The 16,200-nt window shown below is 39.9% G+C and overlaps 1 protein-coding gene across 1 annotated transcript; it reads right to left on the bottom strand.

The window, feature by feature from the left end:
* Window positions 1-862: 862 nt before the first annotated feature.
* Window positions 863-15,093, bottom strand: n4bp2l2 (NEDD4 binding protein 2-like 2). Its single transcript, XM_028574508.1, has 6 exons — window positions 14,914-15,093; window positions 13,384-14,402; window positions 12,884-13,008; window positions 11,990-12,078; window positions 11,818-11,894; window positions 863-1,173 (listed from the first exon to the last, which is right to left on the bottom strand). Exons 1-6 carry the CDS (start codon window positions 14,920-14,922, stop codon window positions 972-974), a joined length of 1,521 nt encoding a protein of 506 aa, XP_028430309.1. The 5' UTR covers window positions 14,923-15,093; the 3' UTR covers window positions 863-971.
* Between the last annotated feature and the right edge of the window lie 1,107 nt (window positions 15,094-16,200).

Genomic DNA, 16,200 nt, shown 5'->3' with positions numbered 1-16,200 from the left:
ATCACCACTGTTCATCACGCCCCCAACCGGCCCGTCAGACACCGCCTACCAAGAGTCTGGGTCTGCCGAGGTTTCTTCCTAAAAGGGAGTTTTTTCTTGCCACTGTCGCAATAGCCACTGCTAATGCTTGCTCTTGAGGGAATTACTGTAATTGTTGGGCTTTTGGAATTTATAGAGTGTGGTCTAGACCTACTCTATCTGTAAAGTGTCTCGAGATAACTTTTGTTATGATTTGATACTATAAATAAAATTGAATTGAATTGAATTGAAACCGCAAGACCTGGCCAGTCTGGCCACACCAGATACTGAGGGCTACTTTGGATTTTGACCGCAAATATTTGCATATGTTAAGTTTACTTAAAATATAAAAGCAGTTGAAAGTGACAGGACATTTCTTTTAGTATACATATACTGTATATCACAACACACTCCTGAGTGTTTCTTAATGTTCACTAAATTTAAATGTGGCACTACATGAGTGGGAGACGTACGGAAAAAGGCATGTTGGTGCGTCCTGCACTCATCGGCAAAAAAACAACTCCTTGCCTTAAAAAAGAAACATGTTGGCATAACCAAGAGGTATATCAACTATCAAACTTTGGTTTACCGGAATAGAATATTGGAATCAAAATACACCAAAAAATATTCTTACAACCAACCATCATGAGGCAGATGAGGAAAACCTTTTGGTTTTCCATGTTGTGGCATATTGTAGATAACAAACTGGATGTCTGAAATACCGGTCTTGAATAAAAAAAGGCCAAAAATAATGCAAATTTCCTTTCCTAGCAAAAATGAAAGTTTAATTATGAAAACTTCAGAAAAAATATATTTATTCTTTCTTTACATAGATTTACAGTATACAAAAATAATTGATTAAAAATGACATAGAAACAGTAGTTAATATTTAAAAAAAAATATGTTTGGTTCTTCAGGGCAAATCATTTGGCTGGTTAAGTTCCTGTGAAAAACTAAGAGAAATCTGGGGTTTTCCTCCTTCTCATCATCATCATCATCATCGGCTGCTGCTGCTGCTGCTGCTGCTCTGGTCCACGTCTGTGGCTCACGTGAGGCGGCTCTCGTGAACTCATGACGATGTCCACAGATATGGGAAATGAAAATCGATCCATCATCTGGCCGATCTTCTCCTGGGGAACACCGTGCTTGTTCCTCCTGGAGGGAAAACAGGGCAGCGGGGTAACATAAGCTTCTACATGTTTGTGAATGAATGAAATCTCTATTTCAAACGACTCAAATAAATTATAAATAAAATGTATAAACAAATTAGAAGAAAAAGAAATGTATCCACTAATGAGACCAAGCTGTGAACCAATGTCCTTATGTTTTATTTAAAGGGGAACTATGCAGTTTTTTTAAGCTTAATTTCCCTTAACTGAACAGCTTCGGAGTCATTGGAATGGTTCTATGACTTTTTTCGGGTAAAATGGTGGTGGTATCGCTCCCTCCTAGCTCCTGTGAGCTGAAAAACCACCCTTGCAACTTTGGGCGGGCGAGCTGGCGGCCTCAGCGTCAGGAAGTATGGCGTGATATCAGATCTCGCGATGTAACAAAATGCTTCACGACACTGCGCACATATACGCCCATTCAGGAACCGTCTAACAAGGTAGCGATGGAGTTTTTCACACTATCGTCATGGCTGAGCTGGCAAAAAAGAAGCAAAAAGCTAGGAAAGCATTGTCAGAGGAACAGAGAAAGAGGAAACGGCAGACTGACATAAAAACATAGAAGCTGCCAAATATCTATTCTGAAGCTGTAGGGGGACCTCTATAGAGAAACCTGCCAGCAAAAACGAGAAAACTGCAAAGAAATGGCCAAAACTGCATAGGGCCCCTTTAAGTAAAATGTCCACTTCTGCCATCTTGTGGCATATAAATCTTAGCACAAAAGTCAACATTTCCATTGCCCTTATTTCTTGAATGACCACAAACCAGTTTTGCCGTTTAGGACAACCAGGCTTATACCAGTTTCTGGTTATGGCTTTCCTTGCTGCAGTAAGGAGTATCTTCACCAGGTACCTGTCCCTCTGTACTGTTACAAGTGAAACATGACACAAGTACAAGACAGTGCACGAGAAAGGAATCTTACAGTCAAGTACATTACTCAAAACTAAATGTATATCCTCCCAAAATTACTTCAATTTTTCACAACTCTGAAAAATGTGTGTGATATGCTTCTAAGTAGACACATTGTCTCCAACAGGGCTGCTGTGATGAAGATGTGTCCTACTAATCTTAGGTGTAATAAAGAAAATGCACCAAATTTTTCCAGTTAAACACCCTCAATTGTTGTGAACTTGTGGAAGTATATTGAGTTTCACACATATCGTACCATACATCTGATGGGATTTCCACTTTTTCCCACCTTGATGTCAAATACAAAGTTGAGTTGCCCCTACATTCCATAATGCTTTCATAAAACAGAAATTACTTTAACACAGTATTTGGCCTATAAGCATTTATCATATATCTTATAACTGAATCGAATTCTTGCGAGTTCTCCATTTTCAATTCTTTGCTGTAGTAGTCTTTAAATTGTATGTACCTAAATAAATCCCCATTGTGAATGCAACATTTTTCATGTCTATTATTGTACACACTGCCTTAATACCTTTTACTGCCCATTCCTTGAATATGCCATCATTAATTCCTGGCTTAAACTGGGTGTCAAAGGCTATCCATCTAAGTACTCTCTGGTCTTTCCTTAGTTTTAGTTGGCTCACAAAGTTCAACTGGAACTCAAGTGCACTAAAATTTAAAGGGTCCTATTTTGGACAGCACAAAGCCCGAGGCAAGTGACTTTGCTAGATTAAGAGTCTTTGCTAGACGCAGTTGTCAATTTCCTGCACCTGTGCCCATCTTTGCGCCCATGGGCGTGCTGGTCTTTCAGGGAGGTGTGTTCAGGTGCATTCTGGGTGTATTGCTATCTTGAGGCAGTGGGAAGTGATGGCGCCATTGACCAACAAAAACCTGGTCTAAAGTCAATAACGCAGCATTTCATTGTTATTTTAACAGAGCATTAGTAAAATGCTCCTAGGCTTTACTATGCTTGTTACACACACAGGGACACCCAGCAGCACACACACGCAAAAGATTACAAATAAAACATTTTACGGTGCCAATCCTCCATCATAATAGCAATGCTCCAAGGTCCAAACGCGCCTGGCTTTTAAAGGGAATGGGAGATTATCTCTGATTGGTTTATTGCATGTTATGCCCAAAACCCACCTCTGATTAATGAAGACACTAAGTACAACCCTTTAGAACCATGCGCCCGGCGCACGGACCCTTTTATCCACCGTCAAACTAGCAGAAGTGAATTTGGACACAAAAACAAAACGAAAAAATACATTTATAATTTTTTTCGCACTCCAAGGGGAAATCCTCTGCAGTGTCTATGCCGTGCTGTTTGTGAATTTGTGTAAACACACCTGCACCAGGCGCTTCACGCCGTGCGCTTAAGGCCGTTTTACAGCGAAGACTCCACGCAGAGCTCTCGCCGTAGCCTACATAAGTGGCCTGATGTTTATACTTCGCTGGTGTGTGCGTTGAGCCGGCGTGTGTGTGTGTTTGTGTGTGTGTGTGATAGAGCGAGGGAGAAGTGAGAGAGTGACGGTGATTAGCTTTGGAGCGAGTAGTGACTCTAGAGTCATAGTGAGAGACCCAAAGTGTCTCCTCTGTTCTTTCTGACCACGGTGGGAGATCTGGAGCAGGAGAAGTTAACACTCTCCTTGATCTCATATTGTTTATGGAGAAGGAGAACCAGGAAACGTCGCTGCGACGTGTAGTTACATTTTTCGAGAGCGTCAGACTACAGCGTAGGGTCCGGCTTAATTTTTATTTTGGAGTAATTTCACCCTAGGGTCCTTTGCACCATGACCTCGAGCCAAACACCCCCCCAGAAGCCTTTTTCACCTGGGTCGAACGTTGGGAGAGTTAGAGTAGAGTAGCGTTATCAGCTGAATAGCTTAGTGCAGGCGAGTAAGACGAGTGCTTAGGCACGTCTACAAATTACAACACCGAAAAGAGATACAACAAAAATATTTATTAATTTAACTTATTTTTTAAAAGTGCTGTAGTACAACTAGCAGGAGACAAGTTATAATTGAGGTAAGTTTGGAGACATTACCTTATTTAATCATTAAATTAATAAATATTTTTGTTGTATCTCTTTTCGGTGTTGCAATTTGTAGACGTCCATAAGCACACTATGAGCCCAAGCTGTTAACTAACTAACTAACTAACTAACTATATATATATATATATATATATATATATATATATATATATATATATATATATAAGGGCTGTCGGCGAGCATAACGCGTACATTTTTTTTAATCGCATGTCGCCATTTATTAATTTATTTTCACTTCACTAGGCTTCATGTTGTGCCTAACAGGCTACTATTTTGACCCTTTGCCGCTCCGTTACTTATCATCAAGCTGCCATACTTCCTTCTAACCAAGGGGGTAAGCTTCGCTTCAGAACTCGAGCCATCATGGCGCCATTTTGTTGCTAACTGGCCATCACTTCCTGTTAGCATTCCGCTGACCGCCATTTTTTTTTACGTCACTTGACTGCGAATAACTTTACATCTGAAGCATTTAAAGACTATTTGTCCGTTGTTTAGTTCCAAAGAAACACAACAATGTATAAAAGGCTCCATTACCTTGTACCTCACGTTATGGCTCCGTAGCAGACGTTTTTGTAAAAATAAGCTAACGATTGTGTCATAACCAAGTGACTTACTATCGCATAGTAGAGGAATTACCGTATAGTACAGGAGAAGCTCGCAGGCAGTTTCGACTTACATGAGATGTTTAGGTTTAATTACTAATGTTAACTAGCATGTTAGTGATCAATAATTAGCCTGTGCTTATGTTATCTCCTTACATACACCTACAGTCTCCGTATCTGTAAGATTGGGAATGATTGAGATTTCTCTCGGCACAGCTACCAGAAGACTTACAACTTTCAGACACGTTGCTCACGTCACATTCTCTCAGTTGGAGGCTGCGCAGTAAAGCTGGCCATCACCGGAAAAGTGCTTCTAATATCCTTCACTGGTCTCCGTTCAGAGCAACGGGGTCTATTGGTCCATTATATACTGTCTATGCTCCTAAAACATCCTCCTGCTGCAGGCTGCAGGCGTGATGGAGAAGTGCAGCAGCAACACAAACCTGAATGGGGCTTTTTATTTTCCAAAACTCCCGGACAGCTCGTAGACAAGTCGAAAGCCATGGGCACATTGTGTAAAGCTGAATTAAAATATCACAGAAGCACGTCAAGCTTGAGCTACCAGCTACGAGCTAAGCACAGTCCAGTTAGCGTGACTCAGGTTGATGCTAGAGGGTTCAGGCAAAGCACTATTTTGGAGAGTGCTACTCGCCGACCTGTTGATGAAATCAAATCCAAAACAATTATTACAGCTCTTGCGAAATGGGTGGCAACTAACTGCAGACCGGTCAGCATCGTAGAAGACCATGCATAGCCTGTACTGCACGGAGAAAGCAGCCCAACTGGAACTGCTGCAAAGTGCAAACGCTGTCTCATTAACCGGTGATCACTGGACGTCAGTGAGTTATCAAAATTATTTAGAAGTTCCTGCACATTATATTGACTCTGGTAAGTAGGGTTGGGTACTCAACCTAAACGGTAGTAACGAGACCGAAAGTTTCAGTGCCTCATTTTGGTGCCTGACTTTACACTACACCTGACAGCAGGTAACGTCAGCCTACCTTTAGCTAGCAGCAAACCCTACTGGTAAGGATAGGGATTTTTAGTTGTTTAGTTAGGTACTTGGAGCAATAATGACAGATTCACACATTGTTCTTTTGTTTACAGTAAATAAATAAACAAATACAAATCTTAAAGTTAAGTTCATAAAGTAACTTTCCTTGCATTCATTTTATTCCCAATCAAGATACACTGGTAAGGATTGCTTTCAATTATTAAAGTGATGGTTCGGAGTAATTTCACCCTAGGGTCCCTTTGCACCATGACCTCGAGCCAAACACCCCCCCAGAAGCTTTTTTCAGCTGGGTCTAGCATTGGGAGAGTTAGCGTAGCAGCGTTATCAGCTGAATAGCTTAGCGCAGGGGCTAATGGACCCACTTTTGTATCTCGTAAATGACCTCACTAATAATGCCCGAAATGATACCAAACGTCTACTGTAGTACATATAGGTTATGTACTCATAAAACGATGGATTGGAAAGTTTGTAAGTACACCAGAAGTTTATGAACACTTGCCTGCTGGCTTCTGCTCTCTGCTGTTGTTGCTGCTGCCGGCAGTAAGACGAGTGCTTAGGGCTGTCTAAAAATTACTACACCGAAAAGAGATGCAACAAAAATATTTTTTAATTTATGTATGTATGTATAAATAAGATAATTGTGAATAAGATATAAATGTGTTAAATGAAATAATAATAATACTTTACTGAGTTATGGAAAAGGGGTAGGATTAAATAAGTGTATACTAGAGGTCGACCGATATGGGTTTTCTCTGGCCGATGCCGATCTTTAGAAATCAGGGTCAGCCGATGGCCGTTAAATGCTGCCGATTAATTTTGGCTGATTGGCCGATTAATCGGTCGACCTCTAATCAAAAATAATAAGTTAAATAAGCAAAACATTCAATAAACAATAAGTAAGATTAACCAACTTAGATGTGTCTGAAAAGGAGTAGGAAGAAGTATACACTAGAGGTCGACCGATTAATCGGCCGATTTTTGGCATTTTTTAACATAATCGGCATTGGCCAATATCCCAGTATATCAAGCCGATTATTGGCAGGCGCATCTGCGGGCAGCCTAGTGTTAAAAACATGATTAGGCGACATTTTTTACAGCGCACTCAGACCAGCTGCCTCCAGCCCCTCCCCTCGTGAATTCTTGCGCTGTGTGTCTCGCACAGTCACTTTGTTTAACTGTAGGCCTACTAATAAAACTGTACAAAACACCGCGGCCACACCGCTGTGGAAGCTCCCCAAATGTCATTTATCAGAGTCTGGTTGTTACCATTGTCCGTGACAGTCTCATCCACTAACTGAAGCTATCCGCTAACGGAGCTAACCGCTAACGGAGCTAATCATTGCTAACAGAGCCTTCAGTTCTCCGTGCCTGTATCCATTAACTGCATCTATGGACTCAAACACGAATAAAACCCTTACTTTTATTAAATTGGCTGGACTAGTTTTAAATTACAACTCAGTTGTTTGAATGACAGAAATCTGCTCAGATAAGATCCTAACAGTAGGATCCCCAAAACACAGATACAACACTTCAACAAATGAACAATGATCTAACAAACAAGGTGAACAAGAATTGACTTTAGATAGCCCTAGTCTGATGTGATTCAACAGGAGTTAAATAGTGTTCAGATTAATAACATGTCACTTTCTGTGAAGCTTGGAGATTTGTATTCTCGTAAGTCTAAATGCTGCTAAGTGCACTAAACTTTATTTCTTCATTTAAAAGTTTATTTGATCTTCTTACCTGTTTCGTTTATTTAATATATTTTTCATACATTATTTATACAATATACAGTATGTTTTTACATTATACAAGTGTAGATTGGTGAAGTGTTCAATAAATGTTTTTGTTGAGTTACATTTTATCTTTCAAATAGAGGTTTAAAAACAAGCACATATCAGCCAAATATTGGCCAAAATTAATCGGCAGCATTTATCGGCCATCGGCTGACCCGGATTTCTAAAGATCGGCATCGGCCAGAGAAAACCCATATCGGTCAACCTCTATTTTTGATGTTTTGTTTGGTTTATTTTTGATATGTTTATAATAAATTTCTTCATTCATTCTTCTGATATTGTCATGCGTTTGCCGGTTTTTAACAAACCCAGTTTAGTCTTCGTTAATTAATTCCAGGAGAAGATTCTCAGGTCTTTTTGCAATAATTGCTGTGTACAATTTTTAATCTACGTTGAGAATTAAAATAGGTCTATAGTTACTGCAATATTCCCTGTCTTTTCCCTCCTTTGGGAGTACTGTAATACCTTCTCCTTTAATCCAATTAAATGCTTTCAGCAGGAAGGGAGCTAGCTCTTCTTTAAAGGTTTTGTATCACTCCGCTGGAAAACCATCACTACCTGGAGTTTGACTTGACTTTAAGTTGGCTATTGCATTATTGATCTCTTCCAGTGAAACATCTGCTACGATACAATCATTCTGTCTCTGGCCAATATGAGGTAGATCCAGATCGTTAAGAAAATGGTCCATTGCTTCAACTTTAGTATTAGAGGTTTTGGTATATATTTTTTTGTAGCAGTTTAGGAAAATGGCCTCCATTTCGATCATATTTTAGTGGATTTGTTTCTCGGTCCCGCATCTTATGTATGGTACTATCCGCTTGTTGTTTACGCAAGCGTCGGGCAAGTAATTTAGCTGCCTTAGGGCCCGATTCCTAATATGTCTGTACAATCTCAACATCTTGTTCTAACAGATCATTAATCTGTTTCTTAGATTGTTGTATTTGCACTTATAGTTTTAGATCGCTGTTGTTTTTATGTTGCTGCTCCACATTTGATAGGTCTAATACAAGGTTATTATATTCCATGACCTTCCTCTTTTTACTTGATGTTGTCAAGGCAATCAATTTGCCGCGAATCACTGCCTTCAATGAGTCCCATAATATAGATGGATCCACCTCCCCATTGTTATTAATCTTCACATATTCGCTTATGTCTGATTATATTTTTTCTGCAACAAACCTACATTTAACCTCCTTCCTTCTAGTTGAACTGTCAAATAAAATGCACTATGGTCAGACACATCGGTTACCCCAATTCTACATTCCTTCACCCTATAGTAATCACTTTTTGGCATTAAAAAATTATCTATCCTGGAGAAAGTAGAATGTGGGGACGAATAGTGAGTATAATTCCTTTCGAGTGGGTGAGTACACCTCCAGATATCTCAAAATCCAATTTTATCCCAGGCTGTTTTGATAAATTTTGATAATTTGTTTTTATTTTTCCTTTAGTTGTATCCAGGTAGTGATTCAATAGTACTATATTATATTAAATCTCCTCCACATAAACAGGCCCCCTCTGCTTCCAGTGCAATTACATCCATTAGTGATTTGAAAAATAGTTTGTTACTATTAGGAGGTACATAAACATTTACTAAGGTTAATATATCCTTTTCAATCCTTCCCTTTACAATGAGATATCTGCCCTCATTTTTTTTTATTTCCTTATTGACTTCAAACTTAAGCGTATTTGCGATAATAATTGCAATTACTCTCCTGTGACTTTGCACAAATGAATATAATAATAATAATAATAATAATAATAATAATAATAATAATAATAGGTATAAATAATAATAATAATAATAATAATAATAATAATAGGTATAAATAATAATAATAATAATAATAATAATAATAATAATAATAATAGGTATAAACCAAACAGTCATGCTCTTGCTGAGAAAGATGTGTTTCTTGCAAAAAAATGATACGTGCATTCTCCTTTTTTAATTTGGTCATTACCTTTGACCTTTTAATTGGGTTTGTGACTGCATCACAGCTGGGCTGAAACTATCTTACACAGTTATGTTCCCACAGGCTAAATGTTGAAACCATAAGTAAAGAACGGGTTAGAACAAGCATTACAGTATAACAAACACCAAATAAGACTTCCAAAGACTGAAGAAAATTCTTCAGTTTTAAGTGAAGGGGGAATGATACCTTTTACAGAAAAAGGGCCCCCTCCCAGTTAGTCCGCTACAGGCTGTCTCTGAACTTAAGTGAGAGTCTCTCACAGCCCCCCGCATGAAAACAATATAGTATATTACGGGACAATTATTATTATATATTTTTTTTCAAACACTACTGCTGTTACGACTGTTGTCGGCGCTGAAATTCCTGAAGGCGCACTCTAGCTCGTCTGGCACTACTGACAACGCCTACACCTGTGTGTGATCCATAGACTGTAGAATATTAATGGACAATGCATCCGGTTCGGCGAAGTGCTGCAAATGCGGAAGTGCCTTAAAGCTGCATTCTATCTGAATTCCAGCCGGGGGAGATACGTGTGGTTGCAAAAGGAGTTCGGTTTCTGTAGAAGTCTATGAGAAAGTGACCCTCAGTAAACATTTTCATAATGAGTTTACGGTCTCAGTCGCTAGTTTTAAGTCTTCTGCAACAAAGAATGTACATTTTCTTAATTATGGTCTCCTTGATTTAAAAATTGGCGATAAAGCAGGGGGTGTTTTAGGGCGTGGCTATGATGGGATTGCCAGTGAAAGAGTGTAACGTAGAGTGTAAGGGCTCCTCCCTCACTCCTCCCTCTCGTCTAAAATCGTCACATCTGCAACCAGGATTGCTGCGCCCGTAACGGCAAACTCGCCGACTCATAGCAGATCTCCACAAACCAACGGGTGACGTCACACATGTTCTGTCCGTTAATATTATACGGTCTATGGTGTGATCCCACGCTTTGCCAGGGTGAAGACCGTTCTCCATCAGATGTTTCCTACCAAGTGGTTTCTCTGGCACCTCCACACTGTATCCTCGCTGTAGGAGGTCCTGCGCTGCCTCCCAGGCACTGCTGTACACCTGTACACCGCGCTCCTAGTGGATACGCATCCTGTTAAAAGGGCGTCTGGAATCGGATGCCTTTATCTATCAGTGTCTTTTTGATGTATGCCTTGCGCTGTTGGAGAACGGTGGCTGTAAACTAGTCGTGGTCAAAAAACAACGGTTTCTCTCCTATTCTGATTTTTCTGTCGCCATCCTTTCTGAATAATCATCTCCTTAGTACTGTATTGCTGGAAATGAATTATAATAGATCTCGGGGGCGAGTTGGGCCCCGGTTTCGGCACCAGGGCTATGTGGGTGCGCTGTATCTGCAAGTCCACCTCATCACTCAGCTCGAGTTCGGTTCGTAACAGTTTTTCAGCAAACGCTATCACCGACCCATCTTCCGCGTTCTCCGGTACACCGTGGATCCGCAGATGGTTTCGCCTCGCTCTCGACTCTAGGTCATTCAATTTGTCCTCCAGCTTCCGTTGGTTCTTCATCATTTGTTGGAGAGTGGTGTTGGCCTCTTGATCTCGCTGATTTTCTTGTTTTGCTCCTGCGTAGCCTGCACGTATGTCTCTAGCTGCTGGTTAACGTCTCGCTTGTATTCGTGGAATTCTTCTCTCATGTCATGTTTAATTTCTTCTTTAAGTATTTTTAGATCTTGTCGCTGATCTGCTTACTTATAGCTTTGAGTCCCGTGCACCCCGTTCCTGTTGTTGAGTCGTGGCCATGTTGACCTTCTTCCCGCATGTCGTCCTTAGCGTGTTCTGCACGGTGTTAATCTTTACCTGCCGCTTTATCTTGCGTCCCTCTAAATTTGCCTTTGTACGCCCCCCCCTTCATAATCTTACTTCGTTTTCTTTTAATTCAGTTCACGGGGGTCGTAAATATGCCAATTGACAGGAGCTAAGCACTCTGCCTTCCATTTTGTTTTATTGCAACGTTTGATCAATTCAGACTATTCTACAAAAGCACCCCACACATCCAAATACACATACTTTTAAGCTTTATCCAAGCATACTGTTGTTTCAAATTTAAAACCCCTCTCAAGTTATAACCCACCCCCTCCCCCCTCTCTATCTGCCAACAGTTGTAAGTTTCCAGGCAGCTTTTTATTTTTTGCTTAACTGTGCAGTCTTAAAATCTACCAGATCTGTCAACTTTAAAAGGTGTGTAATTTTAAATACAGTAAGTTAGTATGCTCAGCACTGGCATGTATATTTAATATAATAATTAAAAAAAAGTCATACTTCTCCAGCTCATAAGGATCAAACTTCCAGCTGGTGTCAGGTTCACAAAAGTCCACTTTGTATCCTCTCTCCAAGGCCTGTTAAAAACATTGGCAATTTGATTAAGATTAATGAGGGTGATGTGGTACACCGTAACCAAACACTCAAATTACATTCAAAATCCTATACCCACCATTTTGACATATGGCTTCATTTCCCATGCTTGGGTGTTTGTATTATCAATAATAATGGGAGATCGGCCATCATGCATAGCTCCTTCAGCTGAAAGAGAATTAATACAACAAAACAAAAGAACAATTGAAATCATTTCTGGCGAGAAAATAAAAATCTCATCAAACCACATTTTCTAAAACTGTTATCCATCTAAGAGAACTTGTTGCTTTCATAATGCATCCACTTTATTAGCTCATAGGGCACCTAATGCTAGATTGTGTGGGTGGGGATGACATTTTCCCAGCACGCAGAGACACTAAACTAGACTTTTATTCTGGCTTAAACCAAAGACCAGTGTAACTACTCTTTTTTTATTTATTTTGTATTTCTTTATTTAAAAAGGGACAATGCACATTAATCAACATGAGTACAGAGTCCAACATGTAAATGTTCCAGATTTAGCCACACAGGCTAATTTTCATCTGCAGTTCCTGGCAGGTTGATGCCTAAAAACAATAGATATGCTACAACAATACAACAAATACACATAAAACAAGACCGACATAGGCAAAGAAAAGTAAAATGACACAACCACTATTCCAGATCAGGACAACTGGCAGGTTGATGGCATGAGAAAAACACAACACAAGTAGCATACACAGTAGACACAGGTGAAAGTGCATAGACACACATTAAGACGCATCAACAACACATAAGCACACAGAGAGATACACTACTGCTATATAAACTTCATGTCTAAAAAAAAAAATTACACTGACTGTGAAGAGAACACAGCAAAGACGGTCCTGATCATAGTTTGACAGAAATGCCTTCGTGATGAAAACTTATAGCATTGACGATGAAAACTCAGTGTTGACCATCTAAGCCACGTGAGCATTTAAGAAGACAATACCTCTGTTCTGGTTCCATTCGTGTGCTGCTCCAAGAAGGCCTGGATCATAGCAGTACCCATCTCTGTGAGCAAAGTAGTCATCTGTGCTCAGTATTACCCCCCCGGGTCCAGTGGAGAGCCGCTCCCTGTGAGAAAGATAGCACACAAATGTACAATGAAAATGAATGCTGGGCTATATGACCAAAACCTTGAATATAGGTAATTTCATATCACGATAATGATATATATCACGATAAAGCATGTTTTCTGGATATTCAATAAATAGTCTATATGAGTCTTTTCTGATTTTATTATTAAGAACTTTAGTGCAAAATGACCATTATGTGCAAGGATCAGAACGTAAAGTGTCGTCCAAATGACGTAAATACTGCTGTAACTCAGTTCGGCCGCTGGTTTTTGGACATTGCGACACAAACGATATAGAAAAATATCATATGTCATCTCACCTAGACCTTGACTTGACCTTGAAACTGAGTTTTGGACTCATTTATGAGACGTACCTGGCCAGTGTTGATTTCCCAGATCCTGGTAATCCCCTCATCAAGATCAGCACCAGGGAAGAGTGGTACGCATTAGTGGTTTCAGGGGGTCGGCAGCCATGCTTCCACGGCTCATTTTCTGAATCATATCTCTGGCACCTGTCATAATCTTCACCAACCTGACACGATTGTTCTTTTCTAACTCTGGACCATCCAACATTTACATCATCTGAGAGTGCATCATAGCTCCGTTCGTCCCTGTCAAAGTGGTGTGGAGAGTCTCTATGAACGCCCTGAGACGGGTTACTGCATACATTCGGAGGTGGGTAGCTGGAAAATGTTGGAAAGTGGGAGTCCTCTTGATACTGGTTTGTTGTGCCCAAACTGCTCCAGTTAGGATTCACGTGTGATGGCAGGTTTTGTGGATTTGGGAATGCAGATGGGGGTGGCGGGCGATGGAATGGGGGTCTGTGAAACCTTGGATTTGGTGGTCTGTTCAGAGTTTGAGGAAAACACCATTGGTTTGGAGCAGGAGCAGCTGGCCTCGGTCTTCTGGGGTAGTACGGCTCATTTTGATACCAGTGTGACCAGGATGGCTGTTTCTGCCCACTGCTCCTCAGGGGGCCGTCTGTTCCTGCAGATTTGCTCGTGTAAACAATGTTCTCATCGCGTCCGTCCCGAGTCGGTTTGCTGGCAGATGTTTTGGGTGGTATTTGCGGTTGAACAAAACTTGCATTTTGTTTCCCTGGGTTACCGTTAGCAGAATCAGGCGTATCGATCTTCTCAAGCTCTCTGTAAAACTCGCTCAGGGTGTCTTCAATGTCAGACTTAACGGCGGCTGCTTTTGGAGGAGGAAATGCTGGACCAATGAATGTGGTGCTGGTGAGTCCTACCTGCTTTAACACACGCTCCCTCACACTTCTGTCTCTGCTGGAGTCTTTGCTCACTAATTTAGCGTCTCGACAGTCTTCGGTTCTTCCACCCACACAAGGCTTTACTGAGGCACGAGAGGTCGTACAGGAGGATCCAGTATGAGACATCTGCAAAACAGATTAAACACACTTATTACATTGGACAACTACAAAAATACTAGCTAGATCTGCCGTGCGGGCTTATGTGCAGTTTAGTGTCCCAAATTATTTACCAAAAACGGAGTGTCCCAAAAATGAGGGTCTTATTTGAGACAGGTTAGGGTTAAGGTAGCACAGGTGGTTTAGCAGGTTCATGATTAATTAAGGACATTGTATGAGGAATTTGGGACACTAAACTGCACGTATACCTGACGTGCGAGTTATTTCATTATTAGTGTTAAGTGCCGTGAATACATCGTTACAGTTTACGTGAACAGGTAAGTAACGTTAAGTAGATAAACGTTATGTTAGCGCACTTCAGCTAAAACCGAAACTAGCTAAGCAATCGGTTAGCTAACGTCACCTCACGAGCTAACGTCACACAGAAGACGGTGACAAATCCAACTCTGTTCCGTTAAATTATTTACCCCCTTCTAATCTAATTTATTATAGAGTAAATATCACTATAATCAACACTCACCGTATACATTCAGGATGCATAAATGATAGAAAAAAAACGACATTAACAAAAAACAGCCAGCACAAAATTTCTACATAGCAAGGTGCCTTGTGTTTACGGAAGTGACGTTAGTATTCTTCTTCTTCTCCGCATTGAACCAAGCGTCAGCGCCATCAGCTGGACTCAAAGTGTGTGACAGAGCCGGTCATCACCCAAAGATGCCAATATGATACTCATCCTGTACAACATACTGTATAACATAATGGTGTTGCTTCCATTCCTCTTACTTTTCCTTGGTGGGCTATAGTCAACCTTGTAAAGTAAAAAAAATAATCTTCCTATAAAAGTAAATTTGTAACAATTTTCTATGATAGCACTTATAATCAGCTTTTTTGGGGATTGATTTAACACAAGAAATGTATTTTTTCAGTGTCATAGTGACACTCCTAGTTATTAACCTTTTGCTACTCGTTAGCACATTTACTATTAAAAACACAGAAAATCCCTTTTTTGTTTTCAAAGTAGCCCTTAGTAACTATTTTAAGTACTTTACATTTTTGTCTTTAAATAACTAACTATTATGAGCCTCCGTTTGTTGAATATTGCACTATCTATTTATATTATACAGTATATGTGTTATTTTAGAATTTGTTTACTGAAAAACAAAAACGACATACACTATGTCACTACGTACAGGTGTGACAGTTGACTCCCGGTAAGCCTTATTTGTCCTCAAACATACAGTCATGTGAACAAATTAGGACACCAATGCTAAAGTTGACTAAAAAGAGGAATAAAAAAATCTTTGGAAATTGATCTTAATGCCTTAATTAAAAAAATGAGGAAAAATCCAATCTTTAAGTACACCAATTTTCTTTGTGAATGAATAATGTATCGTAAATAAATAAATGTTCTGAAGGGTATGTGATGATGTGGGGGGTGGGCTAGTTTAATTCTAAACGCCAAGTGAACTTTATCAGAATGCATAGTATCCTGGATCCATGAAATAACTGGCCTTTAAAAATAAAAATCTGCCTGCCTCTATGAGAATAGGGGTGTACTTACTTATGACACCTGTATTTTAAGGAAGAACATTTATTTATTTATGATACATTATTCATTCACAAAGAAAACTGGTGTCCTTAAAGGTTGGATTTTTCCTCATTTCTTTAATAAAGGCATTATGAACAATTTCCAAAAGATGATTTTTTTTATTCCTCTTTTTAGTCAACTTTAGCATGGGTGTCCTAATTTTTTCACGACTGTATATAGCGGATCATGGAGCTAAACTGCAGGAATGCAATTCTA

This window comes from Perca flavescens, chromosome 3, assembly GCF_004354835.1.
Source record: "Perca flavescens isolate YP-PL-M2 chromosome 3, PFLA_1.0, whole genome shotgun sequence".
NCBI classification, from domain to species: Eukaryota; Metazoa; Chordata; class Actinopteri; order Perciformes; family Percidae; genus Perca; species Perca flavescens.
This window is presented reverse-complemented; position numbering and strand designations above follow the sequence as displayed.